At 40.9% G+C, this 14840-nt stretch overlaps 1 protein-coding gene across 1 annotated transcript in view; it reads left to right on the top strand.

Annotated features, from left to right (window-relative positions):
* The window catches only part of tbcd (tubulin folding cofactor D), a 30108-nt gene extending 16200 nt beyond the window's left edge, over nucleotides 1-13908 (top strand). Inside the window, exons 17-39 of the mRNA XM_063904104.1 lie at nucleotides 278-363; nucleotides 1016-1096; nucleotides 1189-1262; nucleotides 1345-1462; nucleotides 2491-2551; nucleotides 2642-2664; nucleotides 2761-2792; nucleotides 2943-3005; nucleotides 3090-3166; nucleotides 3346-3427; nucleotides 3512-3630; nucleotides 3729-3820; nucleotides 4321-4461; nucleotides 5619-5702; nucleotides 6350-6508; nucleotides 6634-6772; nucleotides 10144-10265; nucleotides 11734-11811; nucleotides 11895-11981; nucleotides 12071-12158; nucleotides 13343-13452; nucleotides 13550-13634; nucleotides 13725-13908. Of these exons, the coding sequence (XP_063760174.1) occupies nucleotides 278-363; nucleotides 1016-1096; nucleotides 1189-1262; nucleotides 1345-1462; nucleotides 2491-2551; nucleotides 2642-2664; nucleotides 2761-2792; nucleotides 2943-3005; nucleotides 3090-3166; nucleotides 3346-3427; nucleotides 3512-3630; nucleotides 3729-3820; nucleotides 4321-4461; nucleotides 5619-5702; nucleotides 6350-6508; nucleotides 6634-6772; nucleotides 10144-10265; nucleotides 11734-11811; nucleotides 11895-11981; nucleotides 12071-12158; nucleotides 13343-13452; nucleotides 13550-13634; nucleotides 13725-13766 (2043 nt within the window). The 3' untranslated portion in view covers nucleotides 13767-13908. The remainder of the gene's footprint in view (nucleotides 1-277; nucleotides 364-1015; nucleotides 1097-1188; nucleotides 1263-1344; nucleotides 1463-2490; nucleotides 2552-2641; nucleotides 2665-2760; nucleotides 2793-2942; nucleotides 3006-3089; nucleotides 3167-3345; nucleotides 3428-3511; nucleotides 3631-3728; nucleotides 3821-4320; nucleotides 4462-5618; nucleotides 5703-6349; nucleotides 6509-6633; nucleotides 6773-10143; nucleotides 10266-11733; nucleotides 11812-11894; nucleotides 11982-12070; nucleotides 12159-13342; nucleotides 13453-13549; nucleotides 13635-13724) is intronic.
* The last annotated feature ends 932 nt before the right edge of the window (nucleotides 13909-14840 follow it).

A 14840-nucleotide genomic window follows, 5' to 3' on the forward strand; every position in this document is an offset into this window, starting at 1 on the left:
GCATCGTTCCTTGTTTGTGTCTTATGAGTAACAGAATTACTGTGATTTGTTGTATTATTTGCTGCCAGTCATTCATTTCCTGCTCAAACTTGCCTTGATTTCCAAGGTTTTGAACACTAAATTGCCTCCAAGTACAGCTACAGGGCTCCAGCAAACGTGATTAACCAACAGTCATTTAGCCATAACTCATCGTCACACCAAATCATATTTACCTGCTCAGTAACGCTAAGATTATACAATGCACAACGCTGTGTGTTGCTTGCTTTTGTATCAACAGGGGACGTTTCCTCATGGCATTGACATCTTGACTGCGGCAGACTACTTTGCTGTTGGGAATATCAGCAACTGCTATCTAAACATCACGTAAGAAACAGTGATTTTTACACAGTAGCAGATCTTTAGGGCTTTTCAGCCACAATGTTTGTAGTCACACAATACTCAAGTGAAGCTGCACTCGTCACATGCTGAGTACCAAAGGTAATGTCCCATCCTATGGTACCAGGAAGTGTGCAGCTTTTAACTGATTCAATGTAATGTTACAAATTGATAGGTTCAACAAAGTTAGTGTGGTTATAAAATAACACTTTTAAAATCTGGTTTTGATATAATAACTCAAATGTGCAGCTTGAAGCTCCTAAATACCTCCCAAGAGAATAGCCGTTATGTTGCTGCTATATATCTGGAGTTTACCGCTTGATAAGAATATGTGTTCCAATTCAATCAATGAACATTTTCGACCTTTATTAAACACATCAGCCGTGTAGGAATATAAATGTGTGCGACAAAACTCATAAAACCCTTTTAAGAATGTGTCACATTCAAGCGTTGAAAAATGAGAAAGATGCTAGACTCAGGAGATGACTGACGATAGAACTGAACAAAACAACAACTGAATAAAGAAAATGATGAGGACTGGCTGAAATTGAACCCCCCTACACACACACACACACACACACACACTTTGAGAAAGTCTGTAGCTGGTATTCATTTTCTGTTTTCTTCTTTGTGCTCGAAGTGTCTTCATAGCTAGTTTCCCGGAGTACACCAAGGCCATGATAGATCATTTGATAGCCCTGAAGATCAACCACTGGGATAGGTGAGAACAGGTCCAAGTATTCTAAATGACAAATAGGAGGAAGGGTATATGTTTCCTAATTGTTAAACACAAAACTATATTTATTTTTTTAGTGTGATCCGAGAGCTTGCCACTAAAGCACTTCACAACCTGACGCCTCAGGCACCTGATTATATGGCAACAACAGGTAAACAATATCACCGGACCTGTTTCACATGCACTGGAGAAAGAAGTAGATTTACTATGAGCTTCTTCTTTGTTGGTTACAGTTTTGCCAAAGCTGTTGCCCATGGCGGTGGGTATTGACCTTCACGGTCGACATGGAGCCATCCTGGCATGTGCAGAGATTACACACGCTCTGTACAAATGGGGCCTTCAGACCGACAGGTACACTTTAACACCCAGTCAGTGACTTTGAGCTTAGGTTTTTATTTTCTAAAACCTCTACCTGAACACTGTTGATATGCTGAGAGGAGAGCTTCTCTTTTAACATTTGTGTGACGTGAAGCTTTTATGAGAGTGGCTCAACAAATACTGGATGATCAAGTCTTCAAATACAGTGAAAGCAGAGGTTAGAGAAGTACTCAGATGTTGTACTTGAGTAAAAGTAGAAGTATCAGAGTGTAGGAATACTCTGTTGAAGTAAAAGTCCTGCAATCAAAATGTTACTCAAGTAAAAGTACAAAAGTATTAGCATCAATTATACTATAAAAGTAAAAGTACTTACTATGCAGATTGGTCCATTTCAGAATAATATATGATATGTTCTGATTATAATTATTGATCATTAAAGTGTTATCAAAGCTGGTAAAGGTGCAGCTAGTTTGAATGACTTTCTATACTGCAGGGTAGCTTGTGAACTTTACTCCAGGTGTAACTAAAGTCTTATTTAAGTGTTGATTATATTTCACATCATTAATCCAAATCTGCAACCTAACTTAAGGTAGAAATAAATGTACTTGATTAATTAAAAGTACACAATTTACCTCTGAAGTCTAGTGGAGTACAAGTACAAAGTAGCACAATAATAGAAATACTCAATTATGAATGACCTGACGCACCTCAAAATGATACTTCAGTACAGTACTTGAGTAAATCTACTTAGTTACTTTACACCACTGAGTAAAATAAATAAGACGGTTAAACCTCTCTGAAACTACATGCACTTATAAAAGTTGCAAAGTATTTAAATGTTTAGAAATATTATGAATTATGTTTATGTTTATATTATTGAATCCGTACGGTTTCAGTCCTGATGAGAACACGGGCAACTTCTGGCAGCTGATGATGCTATAGGAAAACAAATGGAAAGGTTGCGGTCTGAGGTCATTCATAATTCTGCGCTCTGTTTTTCTAAATTGTAGCTTGGACCGTGTCTGAATCTCACGTGTGTTCTTCCTGCATTTGTCCTACAGGGCTGTGGTGGACATGATTTCTTCAGAATGTGTCGACGCTTTGAAGAACATCCACCAGAAGGCAAGTGACCACAAAGTGTTGTGTTTACTCGATGAACTGTAGTCCAACTGTTCTCTTTTGCTGATGTTTGTTTGTTGATTTTACTTTCAGCTGAATGACAGAAAACAGTACAGGTAGGTGGAGAGGAAGTGTTTGGATTATTCACAAGCAGTACGGTAATAAATCCAAATACTGTTGACTTTAAATCAAAATGATGTTTTGATTTGTAGGGGTTTTGGTGGACAGCTGATGAGGCCAGCAGGTGAGTCTAAGAGCAGATCAGAAAGTACTTAACAATGCAATTAGTTATCTGTATGAGTTGTTGTTAGAAACATGGTAGAAGACATACTATAAAGGGAAACGTATTTTCTCATTGTACAGCAGATGTGACCAGCTTTTGTCTTTCCTACAGTGTGCTGTCTTATTGAAAAGCTGTCCCTGTCCAAAATTCCTTTTAAGAACGACCCTGTGATCAGTAAGTTCATTCTTCATATTTGCTTTGGGTTTCATTCAGCTTCTTCGCTAAACGTCTCTATGTCCCTACGTCCCTGTGTTTCAGCTGGCTGGCAGTGGCTGATAGACGACACAATAAAGAATCTCCATCTGGTTTCCAGTGGTGTGAAGGATAGCATTGTGGTAAGATTTATAAAATAGGTGTCACATCATGGGTCAAAGAGAGGGGCAGTTTTCCCTTTCAACTGCAAATTAAACACTAGGTAAAGGAATGCATAGACAAAGTGGACTGATACTATTTTTATAGAAATAGAAATACTTTTAAGCTTACTAGCCCTGATCTTCATCCTATTTGTCTGCAGGTTTCCTTGGTATCGGCCTTGTCCGCCCTGTGTGATGAGTACTACCAGGCCGAGCCGGACCAGGCGGACTTACAAATACAGGGTGAGTTTAATTTGTATACATAGTTCAGTTTATTATTCTGTAGATGTGAATTTGAAGGTAATCTCCGCTTGGCATTGTGTGTAGATGTCCTGGTGTCTCAGTACATCGACGGGCTGAAGAGTCCACAGATGTTCACTCGCTGTGGATCGGCCCTCGCCCTCGGCGGTCTGCCAAGATTTATGATCGGTGGCAAAGTGACGCAGGTGTGTGTGTGTGTGTGTGTGTGGAGGATGTGTACAATTTCTAGCTAATTTACATCTCACTGCATCAGTGTTTGAAAACAAGAGTGTGTCTGTGTTAGATCCTTGAAGGCCTGCTGCAGATGTGCACTGTCAGCCAGAAGGAGGGGAGATTTACAGAGGCACGGAGAGATGCAGTGATAGCTATATCTCAGTGAGTATCTATAAATATTTAATGTTTAGATATTTTCTAGAAAAGCCTTCCCAGACCTGCTCAAACTGTGGGTGGGTTGATCACGACTCTGCAGCCACCACATGAAGCCAATTGTATAAACGGTATATTAATCATTATATCAGTGTATCCTAGTCTTCTTTGTGCAGAAATACCGGATGTAGAGTAAAGAGAATTATAAAAGGAAAAGCATTTTAATGTTTGATTTGAGCTTTAATTTCTGATTTGATTTAGTTTTGATGGACCCGTTCATGCCTGTTTTGTGAGACCTCCTCTGTCTGTTTGCTTAGCTGCGTGGTTGTGAATGCAGTAAGGCTAAAATACACATTCGACCTTACTGACTCTACCTGTACGACCTGAATGACGTGTCGGATCAGTGGTCTTCTTACAACTTTTGCATTTTCCCCCCAAAATCATTCCTCATTTCCTCAGTTCATCAGGTCCTCTATAGCGCCTGTTTTTTCATATGTATTTTCCATCAGAGTGTGCCAGAAGGCGGGTGTTTGTGCCCACGACTCCTCTGACTCTGCCCTGTGCTCGGAGAATGTCGCAGAAGTGTATGCCGTTCTGCTCAACTGCATGAATGACTACACGAGGGACAGCAGAGGGGACGTAGGTGCTTGGTAAGTTAACTTCTTCGTAACTGAAATGATAAAAAACACACAACAGCTCACAAATACACACATCTTTTTTTTTGCCTTAAGGATTAGAAATGCTCCCCTACCTGAGGCCACTGGTGTCTTTGTGTCCTCATGTCATACGTGCCCGTGTCACTAGTATCCCCAGGCCATGCTTACCGCCTCGCCAGGAATGTCACCTAGCTTGTCACAGGTCTTCACAATAGGCCAGGTGGCTTCCTGTACGCTCTCCAGCAGTGTAGTTATTCTTCCTTTAACATGCTTTCATTTTTTTCATCACTTTTTGTTTTCGGTTTTTTTTGTCAAGCCCACACCGGGACATATATCTCTCCTCTGTGCACCTGAGATAACATCTTCAAACGATGGCAAGCGGTAACCTGTGCTTTATTTGTACAAGGGCATCATTTACTATGTCGGTTTTAAAGGTCCCCTATTATGCAAAATGCAATTTTTGCTGTCTTTTATAAATAAATATGTGTCCCCGATTTGCTGCCGATATGACATATCGGAAATGTGGGCTGGCTTTACATTGAACTCCTGGCAACGTCCCGCCCAAGTGACACGTCTCAACCTATCGTCCACCATATACAGTCGTGAGCTAAATCCGCTCCGCAGCACCTCTGTGTCTCTGTGCAGGATGTCTGCAGGAGGGACTTAGAGTTGTTGTATGTATAATACATATAATGTCACTGTTCTACTGGTAAACACTGAGAAGTGTTTCAGAAATAATGCTGGATGTGGTTTGGAAGATAATATGGGGTTTAATCACGGCAGCGTTTAGCTGAGCATCTCCGTTAGAAAGTTCTCTCTTCACAGAGAGATCATGATGCTCCAAAGAAGCGTGGCCAGCTTCAGCTCAGCTCTTATTTAAAGCGACAGTCACAGAATCAGCACTTCAGGAGCAGGGCTGAAATAGAGGGGGATGATGCATGCTACAATGGGGATATGTTTGGTATTTTAGGCAAAACACTTCACAGACAAGTGTTGTATAGATATTGCCCTACAATATATTGTTCAAATATAGCATAATAGGAGACCTTTAAAAGATTTGTTTTTAAGGATATTGTTGAGACCATAATGACCCGCCTTCATGTATTTAAGTACATTTTATTGCAAGTATTTACCCTCTGTGATGTACCCAGGGTGAGAGAGGCAGCGATGACCAGTCTCATGGATGTGACTCTGCTGGTGGCCAACAGCGCTCCAGAGACCCTTCTCCCAGACCTGTGAGTAGCAAACAAAAAAACTCAGTTTAACACTAAATCATGCATGTTATATAAATGTTAATAATTTAGTTTTTGGGAGAAGGGGGTGGGATTAAATTAGTGTAAAGTTCTTCCCACCCCATTTCAGCTGTGCAATCAGGTAGATCATTTGTTTATATATCATTTGTTGTGTTTATCAATTTGATACTGCTTAAGTTTTTATCGTATCATAATTCTCTTGTTTCATTTCATTATTGTTATTATTTCTTGTATTACTGTTTTACACCTTTGAAATAAATCAATTCAAAATGCTTTTTTACTTTCCCATACATCTAGAGGAATCTCACACTGTGTTTCACGACAAAGTAAAAAGTTGTAATTTGAGTCGCTCTCAGACTTGTTGTTTATCCTTTGGTAATGTTGAGTGTCTCAGGGTGTGGCCACAATACCTAGAGCCTAGCATGGATCGGATAATTATAATAGAGGAACAGTATCAAATGTAATCATGCATGCTTAACAATTTCTTTTACTCTAGCGTGCTACAACACCCAATGTTTCCTTTTGGATTATTTACACGTCAAGAGTGATTTCCTTATGTAAATAGTTTGATATATTTTAACATTTGTCAGCAGAACCCTTGCTAAAGGTGCTAACTGTTCTGTCTGCAGGGTGAAGAGAATGATGTGCTGCCTTGCCCAGCAGGCGGCAGAGAAGATCGACCGCTACAGAGCGCACGCTGGCAACGTCTTCCTGTGCCTCCTCCACAGCAAAGAGCCTTCAGTACCTCACATCCCCCACATGGAGGAGCTGATGAACATTTTCCCTTTGTGAGACCCCCCCCCCCTTACCTTTCCTGCTCATCCTGCAGCATTAACAGCTATGAACCCAACTTATATGCTGGACTGTTTGATGTGGCTTTTCCGTCCGTACAACTTTTTCATATGTCTTTCAGTGAGACCACAACCAGTCTGAACTGGAATGCTCCATCCCAGGCCTTCCAGTATATAACCCGGCTGCTGGGACTGCCCCAGTATCAGTACCACACCCTGCTGGGCCTCACCGTGTCTGTGGGAGGAATCACAGAGTCCACAGTAGGTCCACACTCAAATCAGAGCAGTGTGATGTACTGATAGATGAAACATTTCGAAACAAAAGCAGACACGAGGGTTACTGAGACAAAACACTAAATGAGGAAAATGTTGTTCCTCTGGTTTTAGTATTTATAGGTGTGTCTTTGAGTTCAAGGATTTATTTTATTTTATTATATTCTATAAACTACTGACAACGTTTCTCTATGTTGGAATTCAACAGACACTGGAATGGCTGCCATACATGTAGAGATTGAGATTTAAGAAAGATGTGGAGTGGTCTCTTAATTTTTTCCAGAGTTGTATATCAGAATCTAGTTTACTGCCACGAATGTTTAGACATACAAGGAATTTGATTTGCTGTCTGGTGATATGATCAGCAGCACTGAATCTCTCGCATGGTTGACCCACATCTTTTTCAGGAAAATCCCAGTTTTTTTCTTTAATTTGGTACCTATTTGTATTTTATAAAACATCCTTCTCACTAACATTTGGTTTAATAGAAATGTCTATACATTCACATTTCATGCCATAAACAAGCAGTTCACATAATGAGGAAAATTGAAGAAGAAATGAGTGCATTGTTTATGGAGTAAAGAGGGAAAGATGACTCATTTATCAGCTCTATTAAAGGGTGTTGTTTATTCATTATTAATTATAAACTTCAGAAAACTAAATTTAAATAGTGGAACTTAACGGTGTGCTTTGCTCTTTGGAAAGCAGGGATGTTTGTGTGTACATAATTGAAATGCAGGATGTACATTTTATCATACAAAATAACATCTGGTAATAGGGCCAGACTCTTTGAGTGGTTGTAAATCCTGCTGTCAGTCATCAGTCTGCAAAGTCAGGTTGTTATGTAGGAGCAGTGTGGGCCAACAGGGGGAGCCTTGTGTCCAAAGAAGTCTTCTCAGTCCTCTGCTCTCTAATCCCTTATCTTCCCCTACTCTGTAGAAAGCCTTTGTCTCAATTATTTCATAATATCACAAATATCAGCTTTGTTACTTTGGCCTTTCTCTCCCCCTGTCCCTGCTTGTGATACTATGGCAACCCCTCTGGCTGGAGTCTGTGATCAGACTTATCCAGAACAAATTGATCTGACGGGTCCCTCGTGGTACTGGCATGCGAGAAATTTTCCAACAGTTGAATCTTTGCAATCCAGTGCTAAATAACTGCTAAAAAGCGTGTCTGATATTTTCCACTCCTGACCCCTTACCCCAACCCCCTGGAGGCCTCAACGGCAACACAGAATCAGGGGTTGGTCAAGTTCTCCCTGCTTTGTTATGACCTCACCTAATAAAACCGATCACTCAAACGATGATTGGGTTATTTTGGACTTTAGGGGCTTTTGGATGTTGTAAAAGAAAATAAGTTGAAAGCCTATGAAAGCAGCAGTGAAGTTGAACTCCTCTGCCAGTGGAGGCTGCTGCAGACAATATTCCCTCTGAGGCGATCTGCTTTTACCTCCCGCTCCTCCAGCGCTTTTTCTTTGCCCCAGATACATCCTCAGAGACGGGAAGACTGATATGTTTGTACAGGGTTGCATGCAGGAAACTGAGCCAATACTGCATCAATACGTGAGCCAAGATTACCATTCTCACACCACAGGCATATATTCACACAGGCCAGAGAGGTGGAGCATTCACTGACTTTCCAGGAATTGCCTTAACGCCCGGCCTCACTGTAGAGCGATCATTAGACCAAGTCAAACAGCAGTCACAACACTAAGAAACATAACTATATCGCAGTATTTATGCGGTCAAACACATGCAGCAACAATGCAGCTAAACATGGCAACAAGCTTATTTCCCCATCTACACTTGCATGGAAAATAATGTGTGTTTCTATGGTAAAAGGTATTTAGATTACATATTACCAGAATTGTTTGATTGATTGATTTTTTACAGTTATTCAGTCAGAGAATCAAGACTGAAGAACCTAATAATGCACCGAAATATATTGTAAATGCTTGAAATACAAAAAACAAAATATTGTCAATTGAATGTATATGAGGAAATTATTTCCGTGTTGCTTTGTTTACCCATAGCACATTATGTTGCTATGTGTTGTTGCTGTGTTGCAGATGTCGAGATTAAGCACTTTGTTTTCCTGTAGACGATGATGATATCATATCACAGTTTGTTTTCCAAGGCCGCCCCCGGTTCACACTCACTTAGGGCCCTTTCATAGTCTATGCAAGCTACGCGGACGCCAACGCATCGAGCTACGCAAGTAGGGTTTGACGCGTACTTGCGTAGCAAAATGTGTAGTCCAGATTTTTGTAACACGACGCAAGCGTGACTGCCATTTCACGCGTTTCCGATAGGGGCGCTGATGAGAATGACTGTACTGTACTAAATCGCTATTAACAGAAGAAGTACTATAGCAACCATGGCTGACAACGAGGAGCGTCTCTGTGAATTAGTTTGTGTGCACCAGCATCTTCTTTTTAAAAAAAGATTTTTTGGGGGCTTTTTGCCTTTAATTGGATAGGACAGCGTAGAGTGACAAGAAAGTGGGAGAGAGAGTCGGGGTGGGATCCGGAAAGGACCACGGGTCGGGAATCGAACCCGGGTCGCCGGCGTACGGTGCAGGTGCCCTAGCCAGTTGCGCCACGGCCAGGGCCGTGCACCTAGCATCTTTATGACACTGCGAGCGCTTCATATTCAGATAGAAACGCAGTTGAAAATGCATGGCGAGAAATAGCGCTGGACCTAGATATCGATGTTGAAACCATTTAAAAAAAAAGCTGGAAGCAGATGAGGGACCGGTTCATGCGAGCCCAGAAAAAATGGAAGCAGCCAGCAAAAAGTGGCACAAGGCAGCTGAGTTTCGGCTACCCCGCAATACTTTCTCGTCTTGGTTGGCTTGCTGAGTACATCAAGCTGCCGGCGCTTCAGGAGAAGCAAAATGAGGCACTCCTCTTCTGTAGCCATTTTCCTTTTTTCTACCAGACAGACAAGTCACCGGGAGTCTGCAACCCCCTGTTGGATGAGCGGTGTATCGCGTCTGACAAGGCACAGGGCAGCAACTGATGCGCGTGAACCTTGTGTTTACAACTGCGTCTGCGTAGCTTGCGTAGACTATGAAAGGGCCCTTACTCATAAGCTTATTGCACTCTTGCTATCACTGGTTTTATGTCTCAGAATTTTAGTCTAAAACTGACTAACTTTGTATTAAATGCTAACATAGACACACAGTGTTGTTGTTCAGGAAAACTCTCAAATTTATTTCCTTAACGACCGTAGAATTAGATTACCAGACATAGCTAACATCGGAACTTCCCTCCAATCAGTGGGCGTCTCTGTTTCAGTCCACTGTTTCAACATCCGGCTGCTCTAATTTAACCACCGCTCTCCGCTGCTTCCCTTCAGGTGCATTTTTCCTCCCAGTCGCTGTTTGAATATCTGAGAGGGATCCAGGAGAACCACGCTGCCCTGACACAGTTTGGAGAAACGCTGCTGAGCATCTTCAGAGACAATCTCCGCAACGACAAGTACACTGACAAACATCATTTTCCTCCTCACCGTGCTACATGTATTACTTAATGAGTAATGATGAGTGATGAGAGAAGTGGCACCAAAGAGATCTGTGATAAAGTGTTTGTATAAGTATTATAGACCGATAGACAGCAAATCAGCTTATTGGAAATATGGTTTTCTATCATACAAGTTGTGATAGAAACTTCTGAAGCAATGGAGACGAACCTCGGAGAGACAGTAGGAGAGCATGAACTTTAAAGGCAAACACTGAAGTATTATTATGAAGTTAACGGCTGGAGAATTGACAAAACATTTGCTGCAGCCACGAGTTGCCAGAGCGGTTGCCCAACTAATTCTGAAGAACTCTACTGCAATACAAGGTTTTAACCAGTTCAGAGTGTATAATCAACATTCCTCATCAGCGAGACTAAACAAATATGGACCCTGAATCTAACTAGAGCTGTCGTCCATGGAAAAGAATGTGCCAGGGAACCTACGTTGCCGATAAGAAGGGCTTCTAGACTTCCCTGAACAATAACTATCTCAGGTCAGCTTGTGCTCGGTCATAGACTGGCATCAACGATGCGCCCAAGCTGCCCCTCCTTAAGGGAGACAACAGCACCTCAAGGCCGAAAGACCTATGCCTTGGGAACACAGACAGAGGAAGGAGAAAAGGATGAGCTGTCTCAAAGTTTAACTACCTAAGCCAAAAATTCCCTAACACAAGTAAAAAGAGCTTATTGACCTATTGTAATCAAACAGGCTTTCACTTTGGGTTCTTGATCACCCTGTTGGCATTTATATTGCCAGTACCAGCTGGCAGCTGCTTAGTAACACAATGCCTTAAATAGCTTACTGTGTCTAGATGTTCACTAAGCTTTTTTACTCAAGATTCAAGGGTTTTATTATCATGTGCACAGTAGCTACAGTGTAGTTATGGCAGCCATTCCAGTGTCTGTTGAATTCCAAAACAGAGACACATTGTCAGAAGTTTATAGAATAAAATACAAAAATTAAAATGTAACTCAAGACATACCTATAAATAATAAAACTAGAGAAAATGATAACGCTGAAGTGGTCTCTTAATTTCAGGATTCTATGTACATGTAAATAGAATAAAATATACAACAACAAAATGTAAGGTTAAATACAATGAAAACCAGTTAAATACGGTAATACCGTTTTGTGCTGTGCCCGAGAACTGAAGAAACATTCCCAAAATGAAAGCGCAGGGTCTTGATTTGTCTGATTTACGCTAACATACGCTGTTTATGCGCTGCAGGCTAGCTTCTGGGTGTTAGATTGTGGAGTAATGTGTCAGCCTTACCTTTTTACAAAATGATATTGTGTCTTTGAAGCTGATTATTTTTTACGCGTTGTTTTTGTATTCTTTACGAACACAAGCCATCAGCGATATAGTTTAATAATCTCACAACAGTCTCTCCCCTCTTCACTGACGGATATTTCCTTTCCTTTTTGCAGGGTGTCTATTCCTTTCCTTAAGATGCTCAATCAGATGCTCGCTAACAGCTGCTTTGAAATCTTCGCCACACAAGAGAAGTGAGTAGAAACAGCTTTGTTAGGAATACAGCTGTTGTTTGAATGTTTATGATGTGTGAACTCTTCTGTCTTTTTTCCACAAGTCATCAGTTCTGTGTGGACCTTTTGGATCTTTGCAAAGAATTCAAGAAGTCCAAAGACATCGGCAAGTTGCGCGTCTGTGTATCTGTGTAAGTCTTCATCTCAGTGACACATTGTTTACTGGACTGAGAAAGAAATCATCCCCTCTGTGTTGACAAAGCTGTTTTGTGTTTCCCAGCTTCTGTGGGCTGATCCAGTTCCAAGGGGAGGTGAGGAAGAGGGTTTTGTCTCAGCTGCTGATACTGCTCTGCCATTCCTTCCCAGTGGTAAGTTCCCTAGACAGGAATACTCTAAACAGTTAAAGCTGGAGTAGGTTATTTGTTAGCATGATTGGGTGAAAAACGTTCAGCATATTGTAATTCACAACATGAATTTTGGTTTTGAGATGTCTGCCACACATCATACGTGATCACCGGAGTCTTTAGCGAGCACCATCATCAGATTTTAATCTCTCAACTGATTCCCTTTGCTTTAATTTGTGTATAGTGCTAATTAGCAAATGTAAGAATGCTAGTATTGTTGAGATGGTAAACATTATAACTGATATTGTTAGCATGATCATTTTAGGCATTTACAAACCTGCACTAAAGCACCAGCATGGCTGCAGATTCCTACTCCGTGTCTTTTTTATCAGAATCAGAAATCCTTTATTAGTCCCACAGCGGGGACATTTACATTTGTTACACCAAACGTTGCATAGCAGATAAAAAAATATGTAATAATACAGAATAAGCTAACATGTGAGTACATAGAAGAAAAGAACACATTAGTTATACTAGAATAAAGAAGGTCAGTCAGTAAACATCAATGGCAAAAAAAAAGCAGCAACTTCAGAAGTCAGTGACGTATGTAATGTAAGGTTTTGAGACATTAAACAAATTATGATTGATGATGATTTCTATTTTGAGATGTTTATATACTTTTAGAATCATTATTTCTTCTCTTTTAATTTCATGTTATGCTCAATGCCTTTTTTTGTTTTGTGCTGCTGCAACGCAAACATTTTTCCCAGTTTGGGATTGGTAAAGTACCATTTATCTGATGGTTATAATTGCAGTGTTTCAAGAAAAGTGTCCATGCATTGCATTTTGCTGTTTATTGCAACAAGATTTATTCCAGTTCCGTGTTTCCTCTCGCTATCTTGAATGAACAAGTGTGTTAACTCTGACAATAATGATAAATGCTGCGTGGCATGAGTACCTTCAGGTTGTATTCATGAAGCTTAAAAAGGTCAGTGTAGAACGCTGGACGCTTCTTAACCTCAATGGTTGCCAAGTTTTACTTTACTGAAGAAGAAACTGATACATTTTGCACCAGATGTTTTCGATTTGAGTGTACCACATGTAAGTATGCTAACGTAAGTATCCAAATTGAGATACAGGAATAGTCTTGTTTGTGTACTTTGCTTTCTGTCACCATATCTAAAACTATTACTCTCTCACACATGTAGATCAGAAAGACGACGGCTAGCCAGATGTATGAGATGCTGCTGACCTACGATGATGTCATAGATCCAGAGGTGTTGGATGATGTCATGACGCTGCTCAGCGACGTTAACTGGTGAGGGGTCACATGGGATGCAATATTAAATATTCTTGTATTGTTAAATGTGTTTGGTATGTATAGGACACATTGATGTGCTTGATGTGTATTCCAGGGAGAGCGACCTTGAAACGGTACGAACACACAGGAATCAGCTTTGTGATTGGCTGAAAGTGTCCCGGCCACAGATGATAACCAAGGTAACTAGGATCTCTGTATGCAGATACAAACAATTGTGTTTTTCACCTTGTTGGACTGAGTTAACTCTAACAACTGTCCTTCATCACCAGAAGCCAGTCCAGGTTCCTGATCCACAGCAGAGCATCATGTAGGACGACACCGTGCTGTGAGAATAAATAATGGCTCTTCTGAAGCTGCACTGTAACAGTTGCTCTGTCCATCTGCCAGAAAACAATGCATGTAATGAATCACAGTCTTTAGTTCTACATGACAATAAATGGACGAAAAACATCAGATTCTTCCCTTTTTTGTTATGACTATTGCAGTTACAATTCAGAATGTGCCTGTTCAGAGCGAGCTGACTGCTCATGGTTCAGCTCTCTCATAAACCCTTCATCCAAACAACTTCTCTCTGCGCCTCTCTGGGTCCCCACAGCACCTGCTGTGTTAGTCCTGTTGTCATACAGACATTTTGAATAGTTAATATACAAAACAAGACTGTAGATTATGCATTAATAAGGGAATGGAGATAAAAGACTAACATACTGTGCTGTCAAGTTTCATGCCAAAGCAACCAAAGCACATGACAATGTTTTAATTTACTTCTGAAGGCTAAACCAGTGGCACCCAGCTGGAGTTACCAGCACCACTTAAGAACCCAAAAAAAGTCACTAAATGTTAGTTGTTATTTAACACACTCACTTCCCCTGGAGGAAAGCCAGCAGCAAGCGCTCCTACTCCATCGGCACCGCTGCTCCTCACAGAGAGGAGAGGCGAAGTGCTCCTAGGGCTTCCAGTTTGTAGCTCTTCAACATTTTTAAATTGTTTCATTTTACAGTATGCCCTCAGGGTACTGTATGCTCATTTGGCTCAACTGGCTTGTGCTTTTTATTTAACGAGAACGATTGGCTTCGTCATTAGAAGGAAAACGCTCACAATTCTGCATTTTAAGAACACGTCTGGAATCTGGGCAGACTTTTCTCAAGAGTCAATTTAAGGAAAAAAGTGAGAAACACTGCGAGGAAATAAACACACTTGTGCTCGACCTCTTTCCCTCTCTCTGGTGTTATTAGAACTTCCAAACCTAAAGCTTTTATTGTGCTTGTCTTTGCATAACAACTGTATCACGTTTCCCATTGAGATCACGGTCTACTGAGACTGAAATGTAAATGGTATCAATAGAGTTGTTTACTTGTAACCTGTACCTGGAACCACACAACCACACA

Source organism: Eleginops maclovinus, chromosome 16 (genome assembly GCF_036324505.1).
Source record: "Eleginops maclovinus isolate JMC-PN-2008 ecotype Puerto Natales chromosome 16, JC_Emac_rtc_rv5, whole genome shotgun sequence".
Classification (NCBI taxonomy): domain Eukaryota; kingdom Metazoa; phylum Chordata; class Actinopteri; order Perciformes; family Eleginopidae; genus Eleginops; species Eleginops maclovinus.